The sequence below is a fragment of the Citrus clementina genome, unplaced genomic scaffold (genome assembly GCF_000493195.1).
Source record: "Citrus clementina cultivar Clemenules unplaced genomic scaffold, Citrus_clementina_v1.0 scaffold_7, whole genome shotgun sequence".
In the NCBI taxonomy this organism is placed as follows: Eukaryota; Viridiplantae; Streptophyta; class Magnoliopsida; order Sapindales; family Rutaceae; genus Citrus; species Citrus x clementina.
In genome coordinates, this window is record NW_006262075.1 from 641,529 (window position 1) to 668,273 (window position 26,745).

The following is a 26,745-nucleotide window of genomic DNA, read 5'->3' on the forward strand; positions in this document are numbered from 1 at the left end:
CCTTTACTTTATATTTCCTTTAACTTCTTGTTGACCAAAAAACCATCACTTCGTCACTACATCAAACTAAGTTAATGATCATTACAGTAAGCTAATAATAACCATTAAATTGCTCATTGAGCAATGATCATTACACTATGCTAATTATAACCATTAAATTGGTCATTGAGCCTTGTGGGCAGTGGTGACCACTTCTATCAACTAATTTTCTCTTATGGGGCTTCATTTTTCTAAATTTGATTAACACATCTTACAAAACTCCTAGTAATTTTAGATTGTAACAATTAAAGAGACAGCAGAAGCAACACAAACACACGCAAACTAAGCAGGTTGGATTGGAGAAGAATGTAAGCCGTTTGCTCTGGTCTCTCTCTGTGCTCACTCTCAAAATGCTGTCATCACCATCAACCGATGATGCTTCCGATGTAGACACAAATGAAAACAACCCTAGAAAGCCTAAGAAAATGGACGATGTTTGGAGAGATCAGAGTCTGGGCCTCGGCTCCTCAAGTTCAACATCATCAGGTGGTGGTGATACTGCTGCTGAAGGCCCAACTTTCAACAACAATAAAACCAAACTGACACTTCGCCACCGCTCGGTCCCAAGAATGGGAGTTCGCATGCAAGAATTTCTTACGGTACCTTCAGCCGAGAATCATCACTGCCCAATAACCCACCACCAAAACCAAATGGAGTCTTTATTCTGTTTGGCTTTCCAATTCCGATATATGCGCCTGCATCAGCTACACATACGCCTACACAGGCCAACTCATCACCTGCAGCTTTAGCTTTGGCTTCCAGCTCTACAGATCCCTTGCCTGAAGAGGGCAATTCTCTCCGAGCTGGGTTGCCTGCTGCGTTAGGAGGCTCCAATTCTCGTGCGCCTATTTCCCGTAGAAAGAGAAGGAAGCCATCGAATGACGTTTGCGCACGTCGTGCAAGGCGCATGACGATGAACCGTAAATCAGCTGCTCGTTCAAGAGAGAGAATAAGGGTTGATGTTCACTCTCACTCTAATGTTTTAATCATCATGTTGTGACGTTCGTTTAATTAATTAAGTTTCTCTAAGTATATATTTTTGCTCGCTCCCATTTTTCTTGCAGGCTTACAATTCTAAGCTAGAACGAGAAATTGCTTTTCTTACTGAAGAAAATGAAAGGCTCAGTAGGAAGCAACATTGGTAATAATTAACAATTAATGATTGTGCGCGCAATGCAATGTAGCAGTTGTCTTTTAAATTTAATTTGATTATTACGAAGCTGTTTTAATCTATTTGTTTTTATTTTCATCTTCATGCAGATGCGTCGGGTAGCCGCCATTGCTGATCATCAAGTTCCGGAAAAGCGAAAGTCCCCGCTTCGTCGATCGTCCACTGCACTATTTTAAAGAATCTCATCCCATCTGATCCGAACTGATCCGTACCTTGTGGTGAGATGAGAGACGATGAGAGTACCGGAGGCTTCTGTGTCTTCCTCGATGCTTTACTCAGGACTAATAATTTATTATTAGCCCAAGTTAATTAACAATTATCAGATTATGGTTTTAACTTCTAAGAAAGCACATCGGTGCATGTATGGAACTACAAGTGCCATATATAGTAATTGGTTATATATGTAAGCGTAATGTAATATAGAAGCACTGTTTGCTTTTATCCGATGATCTGCTGCTTTATTTCTATCTTTCTTCAGAAGAAAAGGTAACTCAGTCTTGACTATGTTACTGGGTTTCCATGATCATCTTACACGTTTGAAGCAACAACTTTGAGTTTTCCTACAACTTACAATAATTAGGTTCTGCTGGCTTTAACTGAGCGCTGAATTATAATTATTGCTTCATTTTTGCTGTTTCAGAGTCAGATTACTTTTTTAAAAAAATCAAAATAAATACAGAAAATTGTTTGTTATATTGTTTTTATCATAAAATATATCAATGAAAATGGTGATCCTGATGAAACAAAACAATAAACTAAAATCATTAATTTTCCCCATCTTGATCCTCAATTAAGAAAAATTGACTGTCTCAACCTTGATTAATAAATCCTTGGTCGCAAATGATACTAATTAAGTGCTTGTTTGATATGGTTTATCTAATAGTCATAAGTACTTATTTAATCTCATAAGTTTTTATCAAAAGTTTTGTTGTTGTTTGGCTGTTCTTTTAGTAGAGATTTTGAAACTTAAATAATCTATTTTGCCTCCACTAGTAAAGCTCAATTTTTTGGCTTTTGGGAATAGAGGTTGAATTTTTCTGTAAATGTTAAAATATCTAAAATATATTTACTTATTTGACAATTTTATTTTTTTTATAACATAACTTTTAAAACTTGTCTATTAAAGTAATTTTATAATTTTTAATAAAAGCTCGTTTTGACAATGAACAACTAAATATTTTTAAGCAAAAGCTTTACTAGTATAAACTCTACTTAAAAATTTGTACCAAATAAAGCCTAAATCATTTTCTTTCTTGTTTTCAAACATTTGTATAAATTAATATTTTGTGCTCATAAACCAATCAATAAGCATCAAATTTATCTTCTCTATGTTACTCTTTAAATTCTTTCATTATACTAGAGCGGATTTAAGAGTCTTAGGTATGTGGAGTTTAACCACTGTTCCTTTCTTATTTATACATATACTTCACCCAATCATAATAATATGCATATCCATATGGTAAGCCCTCAATGACAATGAAGAAGGAGTAATACTACAGGAGCACTAAAGACCATCTTTAGTTAGAATTCCATATTAAACCCGGATAAACTATATAATAATACAAAACAAAAACAAGTAATATCGAAGTTTGTGACTTCTTTATTCTGAAAGTATATCTAATTCTCATTGATAGAATTTTTTATTATTCATGACTGATTACTAAATTATTTTAAAGTTTACATGGGAAATAAATTAGATTTTTTTTTTTCTTTTCGACAAGATTCAAAGAAATAAATTTCCCGGATTTACTACATAAAACCTGAAAGAAATCATAAAGAAAGTTCAATGATTGACAACATGAAAGTAGGACGAAGTCACAAAATTACCATACCCAACTGGAGGGATAATAATAAGAATTCAATGATGGAAACAAAATAAAATATAAATAAATAAATTTAAATAGTTGATTGTCTCCATCTTGATTTTTACGTACGTTGATTAAAATATTGAGTGTCAAATGTCAATCAATATTTACTAATAAATCATTATCCTCAAATTATATTAATTGTGCCATTTCTTTTTTATTTTTTTAAATATTTATATAAATTAAGCCTTTATCACTTTATGTTCATGAATCAATAAAAATAAAATTATCAATACACACACATTAAAGCTTAAAGCTTTCAAGTATGAGAATGGAAATTCTCTCCATTATTGGGAGCGGACATTACCTATTCAACATTAAGATATATCTAGCCATAAATTTGATTTAAGCAAGGTTCGGACAGTGTGCTGAAGCAACTTTAAGGGCCCCGCCATGTGTGGCATCTTTGATAGTCATCATAGATTTCACAATTATTGCCCTCCAACAAAATTGACTTGTTTGTGAGAAACTGAAAATGGAATCTAGTGCTGCTGCTTGCTTCTATCACTATTTGGTTTGGTACCATCGACCAAAGAAGGTGATTCATTTCTGTTCGTATTGGCCTAAGAACCTCTACTTTCTATCTCTTTCTTATTCCTCAATACATTTTCAATCTTTTTCGTATGAGTCAATTGAGAGAATAGTCTTTCAAAAAAATAATAAAAGAAAAAAAGTGTAAATACATTAAGAATCACTTTATGATGGAGTAGTGGTTTCTATCTTAATTTGAAATTTTCTCAATAAAAAAAAAAAATTGGTGGTTGATGATTAGCAGATACAAATATAAAAATAAATGAAATGTCTGAACATATATATATTTTTTTAAATAAGAAATCGAAACGGTTATTACTTCAAAAGTAAAATGAATTATTATTGAGACGTATTTAGAAATTCAGGTGGAGTCAAACTAGAAGGCATTTTCATTTTTCATTACTTTTGTTGGCACAAGGAACAAAAAAACTATCGAAAATGATTTTACTTTACTCGTTACGGATGAAAAAATTACGATTATTATTACTTTACTCTTTTGTTCAACTATTCTATACATTAATTAATCAGTTCTTAGTTAACTCATTGGGGACACCTTATCACTCATCTAAAGATCTTTATCAATCACAACTCACGAGTTTGTCTCATTTATCATGTAATGGAACCAACAAAAATTTGATGTTAGAAATTTTTTAATAAGTCTCCTAGCTTGCTTTTATTTGTCAAGTTTTCGCATGGATTATATATATATATATATATATATATATATATATATATATATGCATAGAGAGAGAGAGAGAGAGAGAGAGGGATAGAGAGAGATACGTAAACCAACATGAACATATCACACAGGTTGGCAGGCTTCAGCTGTTTTCTTAATTGGGCAAGTGGCAACCATTGCGGGGTATGTGCTTGTGCCATTGGCCATATTTTTCTTGTTCCCTACAAATAGTTAAACAAAAATCGCAAGGACATTACACAATGGCGAGCCTTTTGCCACTTCCCTGCAGTCTTGTTGCTTGTATTTTTGCTTATTGTAAAATATCAAAATGAAAAATGCTGGCACACACTACTATATTATCCGTTGTCGTCCAGCGGTTAGGATATCTGGCTTTCACCCAGGAGACCCGGGTTCGATTCCCGGCAACGGAAAATTATTTTGCTTTTCAAAAACAATTCATGCATCTTCACAGTTGCCTGTGATTCTAATTAAACGCAGTTCCGTAGTTTTAGAAGCCAGCAACATGAAATGAAGAAAACCATATCACCATCTCATCAGTAAGCACCTCCCCTAGGCCTGCGTGAAGCTTCATCTCTTCACCCATTGAAAAGCGGCAGAGTGGGCAAGTTTTTGTCCATTCATTGAACCATCTATCCACGCATGCCCTGTGAAATCTATGCAGGCAAGGTAGAACACGCATGTCATCTCCTTGCTTCAGTCTCGACAAACATACACAACACGACTCGCCTTCAAACTCATTAGCTAAACGTGATCCACCCAGCAAGCTTGAAGATGATGAAGCACCATCTGTCAGCCTATTTAGTACAACATCTGATGCTATTACTTCATAGGATGGTGATGCTTTATTCCTTAGCCTGAGTTGGCTTCTTAGGATGATCGAATCGCAGAGAAAGGTGGCTAATTTGCTGAGAACCATTTGTTGTGATGAAGCATTAGCATTTTCTTTTTGATTTTAATAAGAGATTCTGAGTCGAAGATCTGGGCGTCAAAGGTGCTATTTAGATAATTTGTTGCTTAGTTGTTTTGCGTGATCTAAAAGGGTTGTAGGATTGGGAGAGTCCAACATCCATATAGCAGTTACACCTAAATAAGATAATTACACTTGACCCTTTCAAGAATTTATTTGTTTTTATCTCATCAGATGCGTTCTAGTTCTATTTAAGGGATCATTTGACCTGCCTTGCAGCCTTAATTAAACGATCACAAATATAAATATCCCTTCAACATTAAGATTTGCCACTGAGAGCAAGAGAAAGATTAAACGACTATTCAATGGTGCAGAGACTATTTCACTTTCAAAATAAGAAGCACACTTTCTAAGTGACATTGACCTCAAAGAGAACAGGCTAAGCTGGAAAGATGTTACTTCAAAAGTGGTAGCACACTAATAAATCAAGACATAAGCTGGAAAGTCGATCTAGGAATAAATAAAGAACAAGTCAAAAGCAAGCCTCAAGTTGAGGTTGCAGTTGCACATTCAAAAGGTGTAGCGACAATGTTTGGGGAACATCTTGTACATAGAGGTGACATTATCTCATATACTTCTTGAAAATGTTTACAGGTACAGTTGAAAGAACAAGTAAATTACCAATGAAAGAAGTAGTTGAGGCCAATTGAACATATGGGAAACTCAACGCTAGTTATGCTCGAAAAAGACTTGTGCCATATATTGCTGAAAAACAAGAAATGCATGACCAATCACAACATAATTGTGGACATGGCAATATGAAAAGGTTGACATAATTTTTCCAAAAGCAGTCCTCTTTGAGCACATATTATGTCTCATAGTCTCACAACCGATGCCACGTATTCATTCCTTGTTCATTGCAGCATCAGCAGCATCACTTTTTATCTGGTCATCATTGACACCAAGTATCTTGCCATCCTTTGGCACCAAGCTGGGGATTCCATCTTTTATCTATCCATTACACAAGTAGCAATGAACGTTTAGCCAAAAACCATAGATGAAAAAAATTGTGACAAAAGCCATTATGGTAAAGGCTCAGCACCACTAAATCAGTAATTTTTACACACGAGAATAAGTTAAACAAACAGAAAAGTCCCTGATGGACAATTTCGATATCATCATTTAGAACTTGAACCAAAAATCGGTGTGAAAGTTAAAGTAGCATCATATGTCACCTCCCTATTAAGCATGATTTTAAGATTCATGAGGTCTCTAACACACCAAAGCTTAGATCTTTCAACAATTTTTTAATAACCCATTTCCCAAAATTTCCCTGAAAGTCAAGAACTGTATCTATTTATCACCAACTATCTGATTAACATTAAACAGAGAAATTGCAGTAGTGCAGGTATTTATAAAAAAAAACCCTAGAACAGGCATTTATATTCTAAAATTAAACGTATCCCAGAAAAGAAACAAGAAATTGAATTTAAAAAAGAATAAGGTAACAACTCACTGGAAAAGAAACGCCGATGGAATCACTGATCAAGGAATTAGTTTCTTCACATACCCTGGCATGAACAAATAAAAATAACCAATTATAGCAATTAGCAAATCATGAATATCAATATTTTAGACATAAAAAGGAAGGAAAAAAAAATACCTAAGGGGCTGTTTGGTAAGTGGGCAGACGAGGATCTCAGAAAGAGTCTTACTGAGTCCCGTTCCTGCTTCTTTCAAAAGCGCTTTGCTTATTCTCACCATTTTATAATGATTCAAGTCTTGGGAGCTCCATTCGAGCATATTGGCTTTGGAAAATTGGACTTGCTTTGTAAGATGGTGCCAATAAATGGAAACGACAGCGTTTCTTCAAACGAAACTAAACGCACCGTTCGGTCCGTTCCTGCGTCGCAGAAGTGTGAACTTTGGAAATCGATTTCAAAGGCCACGTTTGGTTCAACTGATCGACTCATTCTGCAATCTGCACATGCCCAAAATTACACCTGTTCGGCTGGCTAACTCCTCTGAGTTACTGAATGAGTATTTCTATGGACACCTCACTGTCCTCATCAAATCCTCCTTTCATGGTATCTATCATTAAATAATTAAAAGATTATTTAATGACCAGTGATATTTCACCCCTCAATTTATCTCAACAGTTTATTTTTTTTAATTACTCTCATTTCTTTTTTAAATTATCCTTATTATAAATTAAGAATATGTATTTATTTTTTTAACTTTGTTCTTTTCTCTCTCATTTGCGCCTTCACTTTCTCAAGAATGACCACTATACATATCTTCATCACCTAGAGCTGGCAAAATGGGTCATCGGGTCGTGTTCGTATCGTGTTAAATTTAGGTCGACCCAAATCCGACTCATTTAATAATCGTGTCAAAATATTGAGACTCAAACCCACCACGGAAAAATAATCGGATTACCCAATAACCTGTTTAATATCTATATATTGAACAAAAGTTACATCAAATATTTACACACTATCATACATACGTATGTACATAAATAAATACATACATACATACATAATTTATCGATATTATAAAATATACATATCTACCAATATATTACACATGTTCACTATTGAGGTTTTAATTATATATATATATATATATATATATATATAATATTATATTATATATCAATATTATAAAATATACATGTCTATCAATTTTTACACATTTACACTATTGAATCTCTAAATGTATGTAAAATTTTATAAATAAAACATTGTGTTTATATTCACCCTTTTAAAGAATAAAAAAAAAGAAAATAATCTCTAATATTTGAGTTTTAATTATAAGAATATGTAAATTATTTTAAAATAGAAAATATAATCGGGTCATTGATCGGGTAAATGGGTTAAGAATTTTAACTCAAACCCGACACGGAAAAAAATCGTGTTGACCCGGACCCGACCCATTTAATAATTGTGTTAAATTTGACGACCCATACTCGTTTATTTATATCGTGTTCGTGTTGGGTAATCGGGTCGTGTCAAATTTTGTCAGCTCTATGACATCACCATCAAATCTATCATTAGAAATTAAACAATTATTTTGTATTTTTAAAATTTTTTTGGTATATTACAGTGAAACCAGCCAAATGAACATATTGATTACACACAAAATTCTGAGTCTGCATAAATTATTTGTGCAACAAGTCCAAAATTAAAAGTAACTAATTACAATTTACAAGTTCCAGGCTAACACAAAATTCCAGGTGGAATAAAGTTGAAGCTCCTCAATTCTCGTTGACACAAAGGCTCGAAAAATCATGTGCTTTCCAAAAAAAATTATATATATATAAACATAAGAATTAAAAATCTCACCACTATGAGATTGCACTCGATTGAGAGTAATAAGGGAAAATTTGATGAAGAAAAAAGAAATAGAAGTAGAGGTAGTAGTAGTAGTAGTGTCTGAAGGTTTTGTATGACTCATTTATATAAAAAGTCATTTATAGTTTTTTTTCTAATTCAATTTTTAGATTACTCGTCCACTTTTCTTATTAAATTTAAATTAATTTTTCATGCATCCTATAATTTAATTTAATTTGAATAATTCAAATCATGTATAATTTAATTTAATTTGACTTATTGAGACGCAACCAATTTCAATATCAAAGAAAAAAAATATTTACTTTCACTTTCTTTAAATAATTACTTTGAAATACCAATAAAATTCCAACATATTGCTTTTGTTTTGATAACTAGTAACTACTCTCTTTTACAATTGCGAGGGTAAATTCACAGTGTTGACATTTTACAATGCATACATAATTCGGTGTAGAAAGACCCAAAATTTAAACTCTATATGCATTCCTCAGTACCTAAACACTATACGATGTAATTTTCATTATATTTTTAGTTTTTTTTTTAATTGAAAGGTAAGTCTTTAGGTTTAAGCTGTCTGTATTTTAATTTGGTCATAAAAAAAAATTACTTGGAAAAAATATTAAAAAATTTAAATTTGATCAAATTACTCGGAGAATCGAACATATTTTTCACTCGATATTTGACTCTGACCGAACCGGTTCATATCGAACCCAGTTTACGTCGGATTTTGGATCACGGGGCGCCACCCGGCTCATTTTGAACTTTGCCACCGAAAGTCCAAACATCTTTCGCAGGGATCCACCGATGAGTATAAAGCGAAGCCACATCGTCCTTCTCATTCAAAGATCGATTGTTCGATGTCAAGTATCGAGTGAAAAGCAAGAGCGAAAACGAGAGTGATGTGTGGTAATGGCGCTGACCAAATTGGAATTAAGATTCAATTCTAAACACAAAGTTGCAAATGAATGGCAAGAAACGCAAAACGAGAACTCTTTAGATTTAGACGCACAATTTTGTCTCACCCGAATCTAGCATCCACCTCAAAACCGAACACGAGCAGCCTCTCTTTCTCTTCAATCTTATCCTCGTCATCTAGTTGCTACAGTGAGGATAGAACTATCTCTTTTTTAAAATCATGTCAGAACATGAAACAGCTACTTCAGATCCAAGCCCATTTGATCACTTCTGGTCTTTTCTTCAACAACTCATTTTGGACCATAAATCTTTTAAAGCATTCTGCGGATTTTGGGAGTCCGGATTACACTGTTTTGGTTTTTAAATGCATTAATAATCCTGGGACGTTTTGTGTCAATGCTGTTGTTAAAGCTTATTCAAATAGTTGCGTCCCGGATCAAGCTGTGGTCTTTTATTTTCAGATGATTAAAAATGGATTTATGCCGAACAGTTATACTTTTGTGTCGCTTTTTGGATCTTGTGCGAAGACGGGTTGTGTTGAGAGAGGCGGGATGTGTCATGGATTGGCTTTGAAAAACGGGGTCGATTTTGAATTGCCAGTGATGAACTCTTTGATTAACATGTATGGTTGTTTCGGGGCAATGGACTGTGCTAGGAATACGTTTGTTCAAATGTCGCACAGGGATTTGATTTCTTGGAATTCTATTGTCAGTGGGCATGTGAGGTCTGGTGACATGTCGGCTGCTCATGAGTTGTTTGATATAATGCCTGAGAGGAATGTGGTTTCTTGGAATATCATGATTAGTGGTTATTCAAAGAGTGGGAATCCCGGTTGTTCGTTGAAATTGTTTAGGGAAATGATGAAGAGTGGATTTAGAGGGAATGATAAAACAATGGCGAGTGTGCTCACTGCATGTGGCAGGTCCGCGAGATTTAATGAGGGAAGATCAGTTCATGGGTATACTGTAAGGACTTCATTGAAACCAAACATCATCCTTGACACGGCCTTGATAGATTTGTATAGTAAGTGCCAGAAAGTAGAGGTAGCGCAGAGAGTTTTTGATAGCATGGCTGATAGGAATTTAGTTTGCTGGATGCAATGATTTTGGGGCACTGCATTCATGGAAAACCAGAGGAAGGAATTAAATTGTTTACAGCTTTAGTGAACGAGACTGTAGCAGGAGGCAGCATTTCTCCTGATGAAATAACTTTCATTGGCGTTATTTGTGCTTGTGTTCGAGCAGAATTGTTGACAGAGGGAAGAATCTATTTCAGAAAGATGATTGATTTTTATAAAATAAAGCCAAATTTCGCTCATTATTGGTGCATGGCCAACCTTTATGCTGGAGCAGAGCTTACAGAAGAGGCAGAGGAAATTTTAAGGAAGATGCCTGAAGACAATGACAATATGTCATTCGAATCCATAATGTGGGTTAGCTTACTCAGTCTATGTCGTTTTCAAGGAGCTGTAGCTATGGTAGAGAGACTTGCAAAGTCTTTTGTCGACATGGATCCTCAGGATTTTTCAAGATATCAGTTTCTATTGAATGTATATGCCGTGGCAGGCCAATGGGAGGATGTAGCTAGGGTAAGAGAGCTGATGAAGAAGCGACGGATGGGGAGAATGCCTGGATGTCGTCTTGTAGACTTGAAAGAAGTAGTTGAAAAGTTAAAAGTGTTGGACATTTTTGGAGAGGTGGAATGAAAGAGGAGGTGAACAAAATGATGGAGTGCAGACAGTCAAGATCGTTAGCTACTGTCTCGAAGCAGCTACCCTGGCACAAGAACAAGTCCGGAAGTTAACATCACAACTAAATGTTGTTGTGATGATGCAATGTAATCTTTCTAAACTGTGGCACTGCTGCATCGTCTCCCAACCATTACAGAGTGAACTTAAAAGAGAGTAACTCTGTAGGAACTAGGAAGGATACCAGCACGATGCTTGAAGTTGAGATCAAGTTTTATATGATTTTGTTGTGATAGTAAGTTTAATATATGTGCAGGTGAGCATATACACCTCCATCAATACACTCTTTCGTCTGCGCACACAAGACGTGAGCATGATGATGGTCAACGGACTTTGAGATTTTTCTTTAGGTTGTCGAAATCTTTCCAGTTTGTTTCTGCGGCACAATGGAACGAGATTCCAAATAATATTCGAATTTTTATACTGAATTTGCCCTTGTTGCATATTAGATTTATTTTTTATTTTCCAATTTAATTCACTTAAATTCATACTTGTTCACTTTCCAAAACTTAGTCGACCTTCAAATTGTATAACTGTTATTAAAGGTAGCAATCTGAATTACGACATGGATACGACATAATTTTTTTGGATTTATATTGATAAAAATTGACACGAGTAATAATCATTCTGCATTCGTATTGGACCTTTTTAGTAATTAAGTCATTAATGCATTTATGACATGAATATTAATTAAAGTGATAATACAACTTGAAAATAACAAATATATATTTAATACCAAGTTAATTATTTTATGTAATATCTTTATAATTTCATAAACTTATTCATATGTTATTAAATATCATGTTAATTTATTTATACTCCATTTTCAAATAATAATATTGACATACTTATTACAATTAAATTTATTTTTAATTTTCTAGAATTAAATGTACTAAATGAGTTAACATGATTAATAAATTGATCATATTAGTATTTGTTCAAATTTGACATGAATAGACTAACAATAGCGCGAATTACCATCCCCGGCTATTACTTACTTGCGTCATGTAAATCGACAATGTTGTTAGTGCATTAGATTGCACATTTAGTAACAAGGGGAGAGACCAGTGGAATAGATCGGTCACTTCCTAACCCTCTAAATTAACAAACAACACAAGAAGCCAGAGCCAGGCAAGTGACTTGATCTTCGAAGAAAGTCATCTGAAAAATTAACTCCGAATACATTTAAACTATTTCTCAATCATATGTGACAATAACTAATCACAATGAGCATCATGCCACCATCTATAACTTACCACTCCAGCTTGGTAAAAACTCTTGATAACAACTGTAATAATGAATTCACAACAAAGTCAACACATAGTAAAAAAATCCATGACATGGCATTTGAAACTATAAAACTACTAAGCCACAGCGAGCAAATCATCCAATCAATGGTTAGGTTTTAAAAGTTGCATTATTCCTCACAGGCAGGTCCATTCGTGCGTAGACCATATAAAGATACAAAATAACATGCATGGTACCAAAATGAATTAGTCAGAATTTAATGGTCTAAGGATCTTGATAACAACTTTGCAAGCAGGAAAAGATGGCCAGCAACTCCTACCAGTTCCATCAAAATCAGACCACTATTTATTTACATTTCAGTTAGCTTATAAGTTTGCAAGTAGGGACAGGCAAAAGATAAGGCGGTCAATAACATCTACATACAACATGTTAAAGGACAGATGAGAGTGATGCAATTATTTCATCTATGTTAAACAAGTTTTCATTCAAATGCCCACTGGTTCTCCCTACAGCATTCTTCATTCTCTGGGGTGAAGTCATTCCTGATGTTAAAGGACTTCCAAATCTCTTCAACTTGTTGATCATGTCTGCAGCAGTCTGGCAGCCTAAAAATGGGAGCTAAAATCCAGCAGCCCCTTGATTTTCAAATTGATTGCCTCCTGCAACATTAGACCAACAATAGTTGCTCCAATGATTGCTTCAAGCATAACTGAAATAATATATTGTTATTGTATTACCAATGGTGAGCAATCTCAGATACATGACAATCACACAAAACCCTAAACACAACAACTAGTGTAAATACATGCAAAAGAACATGTAAGCATGCAACAAAAGGCAATTCAAAACCAATAGAGCAACTAGTGGAAATTTACTGCATTAAAAGAGTCCAAGAATCACTGTCATAAACATGAGAAATTCTATAAGACATCAGAGGTATCACGACAGCCATACAATAAACAAATGATGCTTTGACATGTATACATTTATTTTAAAAAACCACCATACAAGTAGCAATTATATTAAATTCAATTACACATGCCATACACGCATTGATTGATTGTATTACCTCTAATGTATTCTAGAATTCCTTCCACACACTGGCTGCAACAACATCAAATAACTATCTAGTCTTTCTACATTTGTAAGCTATTAACTCATTACGTCAAATAAAATAATTGTACAAGAGCAAACAGTTTACCATGCAATCGCCAAGTTCATAACATAAGCATACCTTACAAACCCGAACGTCAAAGATATTAGTAGATAATACACAAATGAATCGCTATTAGTGGAATAACAAGAAATAAGCCCAAATATTCCATATTAAGTAAGAAACATTATTTTCAAACCATAACTTAAAGGAAAAATTAAATAAAGAGATCTTATTATTGAAAATAATAAGATCGAAGAGTGGCCTGGTCAACCTTGGCGACGATAGCATCCTAGCTCTTGAGATCCTTCCTAACCAACACCTCCTCGATCGTAGAAGCCTCTAGGTGTTTCTTTCAATAATCAACCACCTTCACCAGGATCTTGCTAGTAACAAAAACCGTTATCAGTGCAGCAACAAGTTTTTTGGTGCATTAGACTGCATATATTAGTAAAAACAACAGAATTCCTGTGAAGCAGATAGTTCCTATCCCTCAAAGTTAATAAATACATTAATAAATACTACAGGGATAGTTCCTATCCTTCAAAGTTAGTAAATACTACAGGGACATATACAAGAAGGTGGGCATGTAGATCTGATACAGTTAAACTATCTATAGACCATTTATGATGACATCTAATCAAAGAGATCCCAACAATCTGTTACCTAAAATAGTTACTTCTCCAACTTGGAGAAAGCTCTGGATTACCAAACAAGATTAAAGACCAAGTCATAAAGTTTGTAGAAGAGAGCGAAGGTCAACACATGTCTACGTATCCCATCACCTGGCATTTAAAACTATTGAGCCACGACAAACTGATTATCTTATATAGGTTTCAACGTCACATTACTCCCACATGCAGGTCCATTCAAATACAGACAAACCGGGATCCAAAACCATTTACACCTGTTGCATTCATATATATATAAAGAAAGAAAATAACACGCATCGAACCAAAAGGAATTAGTCAAATTCAATGATCCAACGGTCTTGATAGCAAGCAGGAAAGGATGGACCAGACCAACTGCTACCAGTTCCACCAGAACAGACTATTATTTACATTTCAAACAGCTAATAAGTTCGAAAGTACAATGAGAAAGGAAAAGATAAGCCCTAGAAAACTACATCTACATGTTAAAGACAGCAAGATTGCAAGACAATGATAATGAAAAATTGTCTTTGTTGAAACAACTTTCACTCAAAAGCCCACTGGTTCTCCCTACGGACCTCTTCTTCCTCCTCTGGAGTGAAGTCATTCTTGATGTTAAAGGTCTTTCGAATCTCCTCCGGAGTCTTTCCCTTGATCATGTCAGCAACAGTCTGGCAGGTAAGGTCCAGCAGCCCCTTGATGTTCAGGTAGTTTGCTGCCTGTAAAAAAAAAAAAAAAAATCCAAGCATTACTTTTCAAACGTAACTGAAATAAAAAATTGTTTTTCTATTACCACCGGCAAGCATTTTCAAAACGAGACAATCGCACAAAACAGGAAACCTTAAACACAAAGTGGAGTGTGAATACATGAAATACAACATGCATGCAAGCACAAAACGAACGGTCAATTTCCTTCATAAAAATGATCCTAGAATCACACCCATAAAGACAGTGCCCACAACAATATCACTTAACTACAAAGTCCTACAATTGTTATCAGCAATCAGATTTGAAAAACATCATAAATTCGTAAGCTTTTGAGCAAGTAAAATACTAATTAACTCACTAAATCACAAAATATAATTGCAGAATTACGGACGGAGCAAACAATTAGGAGATGCAAGATCACAACAAAAACATACCTTACAAACCCTAACATAAAAAATATTGGCAATATTACCCAAAGCAATCAGTATTAGAGAATGAAAAGAGATAAAGCCAAAATTTTCATATTAGGATTTCAAACCCTAACTTTGATCAAGCAAAGAGATAAACAATACCGACCAGGATGAGATCGAAGAGAGTGGCCTGGTCAACTTTGACGAAGTCAGTGTCCCAGCTTTTGAGATCCTCCTCACCACCGTTAGTGGCAGTACCGTTGCTGTTGGCGCCGCTGTTGTTGCTATCCTGGGTCGCAGGAACCTCCACGTGTTTCTTGCAATACTCAACCACCTTCGCCAGGATCTTGCCCGTCACGTTCGGTAACGGGATGCCGTTATCGGCGCAGTCGTCCTCGATCATGTGCTTGATGGTCGTCGACTCAAGCGCGACAGCCTCCTCGACCTCGAACGACTCGCCGTCACAGCTCTTGAGTACGATCATCTTAGGAGACGACATCGTTTCGAGAAGAAAGAAAACAAATCTAGCTTTGTCTCCTCCGCTTAGTTTATTCGTCCAATGAAAAGCGGGTTTATATATAGTAGGGGTAGGGCGAAATTGTGAAATCGTAATCAGATTTTGTGGGGTAATGCTGCCGACTGCATACGTGTCGTAATGTTTTTTTAAATGATAATCAGACTATAACTACTGTACGAGATTATTACTATATTTACAATCAGATTAAATTGTTATTCAGCTAAAGGCCGAGTGACTTGTTACTAATTGAAGTTTTTTTAATGCCCGTCTAAATTAGATAAAGCTTGTGGCACTATACTTTTTTTTAATAGATTATGGTACAATACTTACCGCAACTAGTTATGGGAAAATTCTGACGTACCCTCTCTTTAAATCATTCTCATATTATTGAAAACATCAAATTATCTCCACAACTCATTATTTCTATGTTATTTTTAATAGCCAAAAAGATTAAATAGTTTTTACACATTTTCTTAACAGTCAATTAATAAAAAAAGGTCATACCTAGGTAAACTAACTTTCATGGATCCAAATCTTGTTAGCTTAAAGGGCTACACATTATGTAATTTTGATGATAACAAATATGTGTCTTAAGTGATTTTATAAATATTGTATTTTACATTTCACTAGTTCTTGAAGGATAATATTTATAACGAGGTGAATCACCTTAAATCAAGTTCAAGACACTTAACGGACAACGACGCGATCAAGAATAAAGTTTAGAGCTCAATGTATTAATTATTACGACAAATTCTTGTAAAGCCGGTATGATTTAATTGATGCATGATTTAGTATTTGAAAAGCTCAAGAATTTATTTAAATAATTACTTTTCGTAAATTAAAAGATTTTATATTTATAAGATAAGGTGCTTTATGAATTTGAGTAATTTGGATTAAAATAAAAAAGTTTTGCAATCCTTGATTTTAATAAATATTTTTAAATTTCAAAATTGGACTTATTTGTAAACTATTGAAACCTCCTAGGTCATATTATAATTTATGGAAGTTTGAGGAACCCAATGAAATCCAAACACTTGAAAACCAAAATTGGACAAAGAGTAAGCGGCTAACCGCCTGAGGCTAGCGGCTAGCCGCCTGAGGCTATATTTTCAAATTTTAAATTAAAGTGAAAAGTTTTAAGAACTTTGAAACTTATGGATATTATGTTAAATTTTGAAAAAGACCTCTTTGAAAAGTACTAATATATTTGTGGTCATATAATAATTTCATAAAGTTTTGGTACGACAAGTATTATTTAGAAATTCTGAAATTGGACCTGTTTACAAACATTTATGACGTTTTGGGCTATATTATAATTATAAAAAGTTTTGGTCTAAAGTGTAATTTTGGTGAACAGTATTACTATAGGAAAATTCAAAAATAACGGTAATATCACTGTTACAAGCAGCTAGCTGGATAAATCAAGTGGCTAACCACTTGGTTGCGTGAATTTGCCTATAACGACTAGTTTTTAGGCTTTTACTATAAAAACTCAACTCCAACTTCATTTTAAAAACTAATGCAAGCATAAATAAGATCATATAACATATATTGAGCTTTCATTTCGCAAATCATCATTTATTGAATCATCATTGAGCTATAATTTATTTATCCACTCTTAAAGAGAGTTTCATTGTTGTAATTTTCATTTCTCATAAAATTGTGAGTGTACAAATATGAGAGGTTTGGATAATCTCTTGATTGTAAAAGTCCGTTAACACCTTAGAAGTCAATTGTAAACATTTGAAGCCTTGAGAGGTTTGGATATTGAAATCCTCAAGCGAGGTGAGCTTGGAGGCGTGAACGTAGGCACAGATTGTCAAACCACATAAAAATATTTGTGTTTGTTTTCTCTTTTCTTACTCTTTTACTATTGTACTATATTTAATTTATTATTTTTGTATTTAATTAAGGCAATAGATTAAATTGTTGTGCAAATTGTTTAGCATAAAATTTAAAATCTCAATTAACCCCCTCTCTTGGGTTGCATAACTCGCATGTCAAATCTTTCTAAATTTTTCAAAACACATATAAATATTTCAAATATTTATAGTATGCTTCCCAATACTTTAAAATATTTTTATTTGGTGCCTATATAACTAATTTTTTTAAAAGGATTAATTTTACCTTTTCGTATTTAAAAATTTTATTTTTAAAAATAAATATAGAAATTAGTTAAAAGTTACAAATGGAAAAAGAAGAATATTTTACCTTTTTATATTTTTTAGTATTATCATTATTAATCTTTTTTTTATTTTGTAAAGGTATTTAAAGAAAATATAGATATAAAAAAAGGGGAAAATCAAAGAATAAAAGATGATTGGTTGTTCTAAGTTTTGGATTTTATAGATTCTAATTTTCTGGGTTTGGATTTTAATCTTTAGAAATTAAGTTTTAATTTTAATTTAATGTAAGATTAGATTTGAATAACGGTTGTATAGTTATCATGTACGTGAAAGGAAAAAAAATTGAGAAAAAAATGAAAAAAGAGTAAGAATAAAAAAAAATGAAAATGAAAAATGAAAGAAAAAGACGAAGATAGCATGACTTGTAATTTTGAAATTTAATCTTGATGGCGTTATCGCGATTTACATATAATAACATGTCTTGTAATTTGCTTACCTAACATGTATAATTTAGGAATTTTGTCAATTTATTTAGGTTCATTAAATTATTTCAACAGTTTATTTTTAATTTCTTTTTCATTGTTTACACATTAATATTTTAATTGTTTAACTTTTTTATTTTTCAATGACTAGTCATATATCAACTTTTTTTTTTATCCTCACAATGTACTTACAAGAGTATTCTATTAGGGTCGGTCAATGGCAGTCAATGATTAACGATAACGAGTTTTGGGAGTAAGGGAGGCGATTGAAGATTGTCACAAATAGTAGGGGGCAGGTTGAAATTTTCTCACTAATTATTATATGTGTATCATATGTAATTAAATTTAATATAACTATTACTTAAATATTAATTTTTAAAAACACATAATATAACATAATTTATTTGTTATATGGTTAACTTTATACTTCTAATATATTATACAATTTCTAAAGCTTACAAACAAATTGGTGATTTAACAACTATCTTTAAAATAAAAAAATAAAAGCATTTGAATTTTGAAATCCTAATGTGTATGAGAAAATAATTAATTATTCGTATTCTTTTGTTGTCCATGGTTTAAAAGTATAATTAAGAAAAAAGAGAAGTGATATGGTTAGCATCTGATCAAAGTTTATAAGAAAATTGGAAATAATTAGTTATAAAAGGAATTAGTTAAGTATTTAGTAAAATTTATTTTAAAAAGTGGTATAAATTATTAAACTAATTGTAAATATTTGGTAAATCCTACTGATAAACTATTATAAGAATGCAAATTACTGAAAATACACATAATGTTTAATAAATTTGTTTACAGTTTTGCACAATTATAAACATGTATATATAATTTTTTTTGTTGTATATAATGATTGGTAACTAAAAAATATTTATATTTTATTGATTTTATTTCTTTTATTTTGTTATATCAATATAAAAGGTAATAATAATAATAATCTTTTTAAATTTAGTAATTTTATTAGGATAATTTTAGTTTTTTTTTTTTAAATTTATATGGGATGATATATAGGAAATTGTATTAATGAGTTTTTATTGATTTCCGAGTGTTGGGGCAACTTCCTTTTTAAATGGCCCCCTTTATTGCATTTGAATGTTTTGCGTTACTTAATGGAAGGTGAATTCCCCCCCGTTGTCCTCCATTAATATTGTATTATATTAATGCTTTAGGATGCTAGGTAGTCCATTGAATTGCATTAATTTTTTTTTATCTTAAGGTTTGGTTTTTCATTCCCCTGTTTTAATTTTATGGTAGTTAATTGGTAAATTCAATGATTATTTAATTTTAGACATTAATATTCTTTTTCCAAGACCCCACCCCCCCCCCCCCCCCCCTCCCGATTTGTTAAGTTCGAAACAAGCTTAATAAAATCAAACATCAATTTTAATGAACAATTAATTAAAAAAAACCAAAAAAAAAAGAAAGAAAAGAACCCGGTCACTACAGAGTTTCAATTTAATAATGACATTGCAGCAATTTTAACACTAGTTCTGAAAAAAAAAATTATAAAACAGTCTCACAGTCTCACCCAACAACCAATTCAATGACTGTAGACACTAATTCTAAAAAAAAATAAAAAAATTCTATAATGAAATCCGAACATTCGAAAATAAACCCTAAATCATAAATCTAACTCATATTAAGAAATCAAATTTGCATCTTGATCATTCATGTGGTGAAGGATAGGAGCGAGGGTGGAGGAGCAATACTGTCTCGTGACTAGGTGGTGATGGAGCTATGGTGTTGGACAGCGCAGTGGTAGCAGGGTTGTGTTATCGCGCAACTCGATAGTGGTGGAGCTGCAATGTCACGTAGCAAATCAAGATGGCGTGGTGGTGGAGCAAGGCTACCGTACATTCGGAGGAGAGAAGAGAAAACGAAAATTGGCTGATGGGTGTTTGGAAGATAAATGTGAGAAACGTCTTTTGATTCTTTTGCTTTTGAGATGTAATGCAATTCGATATAAATCCAATTCAACTCCACCGCAGTAAATTTATTTATTAATGCAATGCCGTGAAACAGCCAAACGTGAATATTGTAATATTTTAATTCAATGTGAGACTAATACAATATAATGAAGGGTGCCGAGCATGTCCTTAATTCAGTACATAGTAATCTAAATCTCTCCACCTGAAATATTAGTTGAGCTTGTCGTCGCAAGGATAGAGACAATTGACGAAAGAGAACCAACCACATCGGACAAAATAAGGGTAGAGACAATTGACGAAAGAGAACTAACTACATTGGACAAAATAATGGACCTTTTTCTATCCATGAGAACAAATTTCCGAGCCGTATCACATGGATAAGGGCCCAGCAAGCTGGCTTTATACCTGTCACTAATTTCTATTTGTGATTTAATTTTTGTTTCTTCATTAACTAGAATATGATTCACCGGATGAGAAGTTACATCAGACCTTTCAGTGATTTTTGATATTCCATTTCGAACTAGCTGCACAATACAATAGTTTCTAGACAGCACCCACGTCTACGTGCGTTATGCATTATTTTTCCACTTCAGGTTCATGGAGTGAATCCGCGTCTTTAAGCAATGTGCAGCAACAAGCAAACCCTCCGGTGTAACTTGGACTAACTACCAAACAACTGGCAGCGAAATCTTGTTCTGATATTGATCATGAGGATGCGTTATATAATTTTACTCAAGGCAAAGGCAACATAGGCGAAAGGAATCAAGGATCCCATGCATGTGTAGTCAACGATTAACAAACACCGAGCATACAAAACCATATAACTAATTCAAACAACACTATACCTTCACAGAAAAGGTCTATAATACATCATGTTCAGATCTAAAAGAGATTAATTTACATATGGTTAAATTCATGGCATGGAAGCATCTGCAATACAAGTTTCATAATAAGCGGTAATGGGTATCTACCTCTTCTTCGGTTTCAAGGTCAATGAATCTCCAGCAGGAGCTGAATAAGTCTTAGATTTCTTCATTATGATTCCATGATTTGTGATGGTGGGGGGCTTGTTTTTGTCTTCTCAGGACCTGCAAACCGGTTTAGCAAAAGTATAAGAAAAATTTGAGAAACACAAAGTAAGAAAGGAAGGAATCTGCGATGACGAACAGGATTGGGTATCCTCAAACTTAATGACAAAGTTATCTAAACTTTTCAGTCTTCGACATCTACAAGAGAATCATGGCATTCTAACAACAGTATGTTAAGCTATAGTATGGTGCATACCATATATGCCGCGGATCTCTACTTCTCGCCATTCTTGGACGAGGGCACAGCAGCAACACATAAAATGTGACAAGAAATCATCAACAAAGCCCCCCTGCCAAAGGAAGTGATTTAAGCAGTAGAATATGTGGAAACAAATTAAATGAAGATCAATTATATAATTTGGTAATCATTATGAATCTTATTCTGCTGTCCGCACATGTTCTTGCGCAATCAAATTTTTTTTGAGACAAACGATTTTGAATCATTTAATTCTCAGCATATTTCTTTAATTATTTTCTTTTCTACATTAATACAACTTCGCACATAACCCATCAATTGAGCCAGCACAAGTAAATGATTATGAAAATGATTATATTTTAGAAATACACAACAATTAAACCATATATTTTAGATGAGGGAAAAACAACATTCAGCAGGTTTATAGGGTATTGATGACATAAGGAGATGATCTTGCAGTGGCAAGGAGAAAATACCGCGATGTTCAATGTCTTACGAAGCTTCCTTCTGATGCAGCAAGTATAGCAACAGCATGACAATATCAACGAATATGCCATCAGTTCATTACATGCTTCTGCAGAAGCTGAAGACCATGGAAACAAAACTTTGCCGTGTTAGCTTTGAAGTGATAGCAAAACCATGTTGAGAATTCCAAAAATGCTTGGATGTTAAGTTGACAATTATAGAAGATTTTTTTAAAAAAAACAAAAATTAAGGGTGATTCATGACTAGATCATTCTTGGACAATCATGATGTTCCAGTTAAATCCCAATACTGCATTTTACAACCAAATAAATTGTGTAAATCAAGATCAGAAAATAATACTAAAAACCTTTGAGCATTAGAATCACTAGTTCCAAAGCATGAGTCTCAGAAACACATAAACCATCACTTTAGAACAAAACTAGATCACCAGCGTATATATATATATTGAGAAAAATGAAAAAAAAATGAATAAATTCTCCTAATAGCCTCAATTTCGGCATATTTTTGTAAAAGAGCTAAAAATCGAAAATTATATTTTGCAAATAAGTAATTCCTGGATTCACGAGCCCACGTAAAATGCACATTATATGCAGCCACATTCCAACTCTATAATAAGTAATCACGGGACATGTAATTTGAGAGTTCAAAACTGATCACAGCATCAGAATACAACTTACACATGTGCCTGCTAGTTGCCACAGTAGCAATCTTTGAAAATGTGCCACAAGGATAGAAAAATGTCTTCATACCTGTGATGTAGACAAGCTACTAAGAACACAAAGCATGGCTTATAACAGAAAAACAAATAATTGAAAAATACAAACCCAATCTGGCAGCAAAAGCAGTGACAACTTATGATAGAGGTTAGCTACTGACAGTATATGATTAAGAGCTCAACTTTACTAGCATAAATCACGCCAGATCTTACTATTACAGCAGATGTTAGAACAATGGTGTTAAAAATACTATCAACATAATTAGACCAACAAAATACAACTTTCCAACAGAGAGCTAATAGTGATAAACAGCCTGAAAGGACATACACAGAAGAGGTTCTGAACAACAGCCAAGCAAATCAGTGTGCCATTCTTCATGCTGATAAGAACCTTCCCTTGACAGCAGATCACGTCCTGAAGAAACTGAAGATGTGTTTCTGGAAGAAAAGGTTGCATCAAATTGTAAGTCTTATGAAGTGAACAAAAATCATAATGAAGTGCACAATCAATGTTTCTTGATCTTGTAAAACATGTCTTTGAAAAAAAATAAAATAAAATAAACTGATAAAATTAAGATTTAACAGTCAGTAATACTAAACTGATGATAGCATCAAATCTCATAACCATGCAACCAAATAGATGGCTGAGCAGAAAAGCTGCCAAAAATTAAGAGAGTGCACTTAGTAAAATCCTAAAAGTGAAGTTCAAAACACATTACCAAATCTAAGTCCAGTTACATACTGCTTTTATTATGTCAACAAGACCTTATTTGTCAGTATTGGTACCGCCAAATATAGAGCAAATAGGAGGCGTATATATTATATATATGTATATAGTGTGATTTACATGTTATCATAAACACATTTTTTATCTTTTATTGCTTTCAATCTCGTATGCAAAAAAGGTCAAAATAAAACAAACCTTGAATTTGTGCGAGCATCACATTTGTTAGCTTTTTCATTAAATGAATGATTTTTCCCGTTATCGGTGTCTGAATAGTTACACTCCACTTTCTTAGAACTTTTCTTCGGTGAAACCTCCTCTGGAAGATGATTTGCTGAAAAAGCTTCCGTGACATCAATCAAACGTTGAATCACTTCACACTGGCTCACATCCATTTGAGTTTGTGATCGTTGTAGCTCCAGCTGAAGCTTTTCATTTTCCTTTTGCAGCACTTCGTTAAACCCCATTTTTGGATAGGAAGTAGATAGAGTTTTCTTCAAAACCATAGTTTCATGTTTTGAAGGTTCCCGTCTCAAGATAGCATCTTGCATCTTTTGATCCTCCTCATCCAATGTATACTCACGTTGATCCTTCTCAATATCTTCCAATCTCTCCTGTCAATATCAAATGACCAAAAATACTTAACTTCAATTGGGCTGCATAAACACAAAATCATACAAACAAATAAACCAAAAGTCAAGCAGAATACAGAACTCTCATAAAAACATAACAAGCATCAGATTTTACTCCAGCTGTGAGTCAAAATTAAAGGAAATAGCATTGCATGTATTCATCAACAAAAGCAATAGAATTCATGACTGTATCTTCAGACATTATAATAGTGATTATGTCGATCTCCCCAAGTTCCAATCTAATCCAATAATAGCAATGAACTTCTTTTCTGTAATTCAGTCGTCATAACTGGATCTTCAGACATTATTCACAAACAAAATCGGATGCACAGTAGATCTTATTGCAATTGAGTGATTATTGAAACATATTACAACAAGATTATAAAATAATAATAGAGCAATGAATATACCCTGACACGAGCATTATCCACGAGGGTAATGAGGGGAACGATTTTCAAATACCGATCAATCTCAGTCTGCGCTTTTCTAAACTGATACACGATGTTCCATCCCATGGCAAGCAAATAAAGATAACTTCGATCCTGGCAACTATTCACCAAAAGGTACGACCTTCTCAGCGCATCCTCCAGCTGTTCAAGAGGTTCCCGTGTCTCTGGATACTTCTTAAGCTCAGAGATCTTGAGCTGCTCCAGCAAATTCCCTATCAACTTCAGGTGCTGCGCAAATTGCCTGCAGTTCTTCTTGTGCATTCTCGCCGTGCTCGCTGCTTTTACTATCAGTCCTATCAAACGAACGGCGTCAAAGCCCGCCAGCTGGGCCACGTTCGCTATCTCTCCAAAATGCTCCCAATTTGCCATGTTTATTATTCAATTTAACTGAACTCCGTAAACACTGACCCAAAAACATTTACAAGACTAATCAGGAAATGCTGAATTTGAATATCCAGTGAATTTGAGAGAATTTTTACTTTGGTCGTTACCTCGTCAAATGAAATGTATTAAAAGAAAAGGAACGGCGTCGTTTGCAAAAGTTGCTCCGGTTGCATTGTTGAACAGGCGCTCCTCGTCGGCAAGATCTCTTCGGTCATTTCATTTAGATTCGAATATCGTCAATGATTCTAAAAAAGCCAATAAGGATTCGCTCAAACAAATATGAAACAACTATCAGATTCCAAAAATCTCAAAAATTAGCAATGACGCTTCTTGATTGTCACTTTTTCAAGCCAAAAAAAAAGAAATAAATTAAATGAATAAAGCAAGTAATAAAACAAAAGATATCCTTTGCTTGAACTCACTTCAACTTGAAGAAAGCGAGAAGCAAAAAAAAAATAAATGCGAATGCTCATGAAACACTCACCTAGTTGGCTACTTGAAATTCATTATTTATTAGTTTAAATTGGTAGCTTTGAAAGAAGAAAACAAGAAAGAAATGTCAAAATGGAAGGGAAAAAAGAACATTGAATTTAGGGAATGACAGACATTGCTTTGCGCGGAAGGCAGTTTCTTCTTCTTCTTCTTCTCAGTGAATGGATTTGGACTTTCTGAGCTGAGAGAGAGAGAGAGAGGTCTCAAATCTCTCTCTATCTATTATCGGTCACAGTATCGGTGTGCTTTTGGATTTTTGTCTCTGTGCTGCTATGTGGCCTGGAAGTGGCATTCATTTAACAAGACTAATGAGGAATTAGTGGTGGTGGTGGTGAATGAAAGTACGGGAATGCCCCTGGGTGGTATTTGTATTTACGAAAATTATTGGTGCCTGGCGCCGTTGGGGCGAACTTCACGGGACTGAATGCCAGAGTGTGGATTTCGTTGACTATGATGAAGATTTAGGGTCGGATGCTGTAATAAAAAAGCGCCAGCTGGCATCACCCTTTGAAGATACACCGTAATTTGCTTTCTTGCTGCAGAGTGCTGGCCGAAACACAAGATGTGACACAAAAGGATAACGACCATGTGTCATTATGGCTAAAGCAATACTACTTTTCTAGGTGGCCCTTTAAGGCATAATAATGGCGATGGGTAAAATTGGTTGAGAGCCCATATTCAACTGAATCGGCTTATATATGGTTTCTAATTTCTGGTCCTGTGAAATTCATGAAAACATACGAATTCCTTACATCTGATATTAGATTATTTAAGGGTGCGGTTTCTCTAACTTAAAATTATAATTTTAAAATTTTGATTTAATTGTTTATTTATTAGATTCCGTCATTACATTGAGTGAATCCAATAAATAAAAAATTAAATGATTTTTTAAATTAAGAGAACTCTCTCATTATTTAAATTCAAGGGTAGTAAAACGGAAGTGAGATGATAGAAAAGAAACTCAATTTTTTATATTTCCAAATGTAAATATAACCCTAACAAAAAGTTCAATAAAGAAATCTTATTCCAACTATGGTTGGTCAATAAAGCCAGTTTTTCTGTCCCAGGTGTCTCTTCCCTTTCATCCGTTACCATTAGTGCAAGAAGCTGCTCG

At 33.8% G+C, this 26,745-nt stretch overlaps 5 protein-coding genes and 1 non-coding gene across 8 annotated transcripts; 2 read left to right on the forward strand and 4 right to left on the reverse strand.

Annotated features, from left to right (window-relative positions):
• Window positions 1-4,604: 4,604 nt before the first annotated feature.
• On the reverse strand, window positions 4,605-5,421 carry LOC18035775 (E3 ubiquitin-protein ligase RHA2A). Its single transcript, XM_006425325.2, has one exon. It carries the CDS (start codon window positions 5,220-5,222, stop codon window positions 4,794-4,796), a length of 429 nt encoding a protein of 142 aa, XP_006425388.1. The 5' UTR covers window positions 5,223-5,421; the 3' UTR covers window positions 4,605-4,793.
• TRNAE-UUC lies at window positions 4,645-4,716 on the forward strand. The gene has a single exon. It is a non-coding gene; the product is annotated as a tRNA-Glu (tRNA).
• Window positions 5,422-5,810: 389 nt separating the features above from the next.
• Window positions 5,811-7,147, reverse strand: LOC18035776 (UPF0434 protein PSPA7_2181). Its single transcript, XM_006425326.2, has 3 exons — window positions 6,877-7,147; window positions 6,730-6,784; window positions 5,811-6,224 (listed from the first exon to the last, which is right to left on the reverse strand). The coding sequence occupies exons 1-3, from the start codon at window positions 7,014-7,016 to the stop codon at window positions 6,117-6,119; spliced, it is 303 nt and encodes a 100-aa protein (XP_006425389.1). The 5' UTR covers window positions 7,017-7,147; the 3' UTR covers window positions 5,811-6,116.
• Window positions 7,148-9,343: 2,196 nt separating this feature from the next.
• LOC18036181 (pentatricopeptide repeat-containing protein At3g51320) lies at window positions 9,344-11,608 on the forward strand. The gene is given in 2 exon segments (XM_024180664.1): window positions 9,344-10,573; window positions 10,576-11,608. Coding segments are annotated over 2 exon segments (1,653 nt in total). The 5' UTR covers window positions 9,344-9,531; the 3' UTR covers window positions 11,187-11,608.
• A 2,972-nt stretch (window positions 11,609-14,580) lies between these two features.
• Window positions 14,581-15,961, reverse strand: LOC18037411 (SKP1-like protein 1A). Its single transcript, XM_006425328.2, has 2 exons — window positions 15,564-15,961; window positions 14,581-14,998 (listed from the first exon to the last, which is right to left on the reverse strand). Exons 1-2 carry the CDS (start codon window positions 15,894-15,896, stop codon window positions 14,825-14,827), a joined length of 507 nt encoding a protein of 168 aa, XP_006425391.1. The 5' UTR covers window positions 15,897-15,961; the 3' UTR covers window positions 14,581-14,824.
• A 4,633-nt stretch (window positions 15,962-20,594) lies between these two features.
• On the reverse strand, window positions 20,595-26,117 carry LOC18037412 (protein MID1-COMPLEMENTING ACTIVITY 1). Of its 3 annotated transcripts, XR_002904634.1 has the most exons (10): window positions 25,746-26,117; window positions 25,247-25,384; window positions 24,717-25,158; window positions 23,873-24,288; window positions 23,279-23,388; window positions 22,913-22,984; window positions 22,226-22,332; window positions 21,750-21,843; window positions 21,437-21,553; window positions 20,595-21,160 (listed from the first exon to the last, which is right to left on the reverse strand). XR_002904634.1 is itself a non-coding variant. In XM_006425331.2 (9 exons), the coding sequence occupies exons 3-9, from the start codon at window positions 25,122-25,124 to the stop codon at window positions 21,501-21,503; spliced, it is 1,260 nt and encodes a 419-aa protein (XP_006425394.1). In that variant the 5' UTR covers window positions 25,125-25,158; window positions 25,247-25,384; window positions 25,746-26,117; the 3' UTR covers window positions 21,291-21,500. The 3 variants fall into 3 exon arrangements, 2 of the variants coding, with proteins under 2 accessions (XP_006425394.1, XP_006425395.1); XM_006425331.2 differs by lacking the exon at window positions 20,595-21,160 and having other exon boundaries at window positions 21,291-21,553; XM_006425332.2 differs by lacking the exons at window positions 20,595-21,160; window positions 25,746-26,117 and adding an exon at window positions 25,624-25,739 and having other exon boundaries at window positions 21,291-21,553.
• Window positions 26,118-26,745: the final 628 nt, after the last annotated feature.

Bases quoted from the DNA above. Each gene is read 5' to 3' on its own strand.
- LOC18035776 (XM_006425326.2), bottom strand. From the start codon at position 7,016: ATGCTCGAATGGAGCTCCCAAGACTTGAATCATTATAAAATGGTGAGA. The intron at 6,785-6,876 runs GTATTTTTTTTT...TGTTCATGCCAG, and splicing joins CTTACCAAACAGCCCCTTAG to GGTATGTGAAGAAACTAATT. The intron at 6,225-6,729 runs GTGAGTTGTTAC...TGTAATGGATAG, and splicing joins CCATCGGCGTTTCTTTTCCA to ATAAAAGATGGAATCCCCAG.
- LOC18037411 (XM_006425328.2), bottom strand. From the start codon at position 15,896: ATGTCGTCTCCTAAGATGATCGTACTCAAGAGCTGTGACGGCGAGTCG. The intron at 14,999-15,563 runs GTCGGTATTGTT...TTTTTTTTACAG, and splicing joins CTCTCTTCGATCTCATCCTG to GCAGCAAACTACCTGAACAT.
- LOC18037412 (XM_006425331.2), bottom strand. From the start codon at position 25,124: ATGGCAAATTGGGAGCATTTTGGAGAGATAGCGAACGTGGCCCAGCTG. The intron at 24,289-24,716 runs GTATATTCATTG...TGATATTGACAG, and splicing joins TGGATAATGCTCGTGTCAGG to GAGAGATTGGAAGATATTGA. The intron at 23,389-23,872 runs GTTTGTTTTATT...CTTTTCTTCCAG, and splicing joins GATGCTCGCACAAATTCAAG to AAACACATCTTCAGTTTCTT.
- LOC18035775 (XM_006425325.2), bottom strand. From the start codon at position 5,222: ATGGTTCTCAGCAAATTAGCCACCTTTCTCTGCGATTCGATCATCCTA.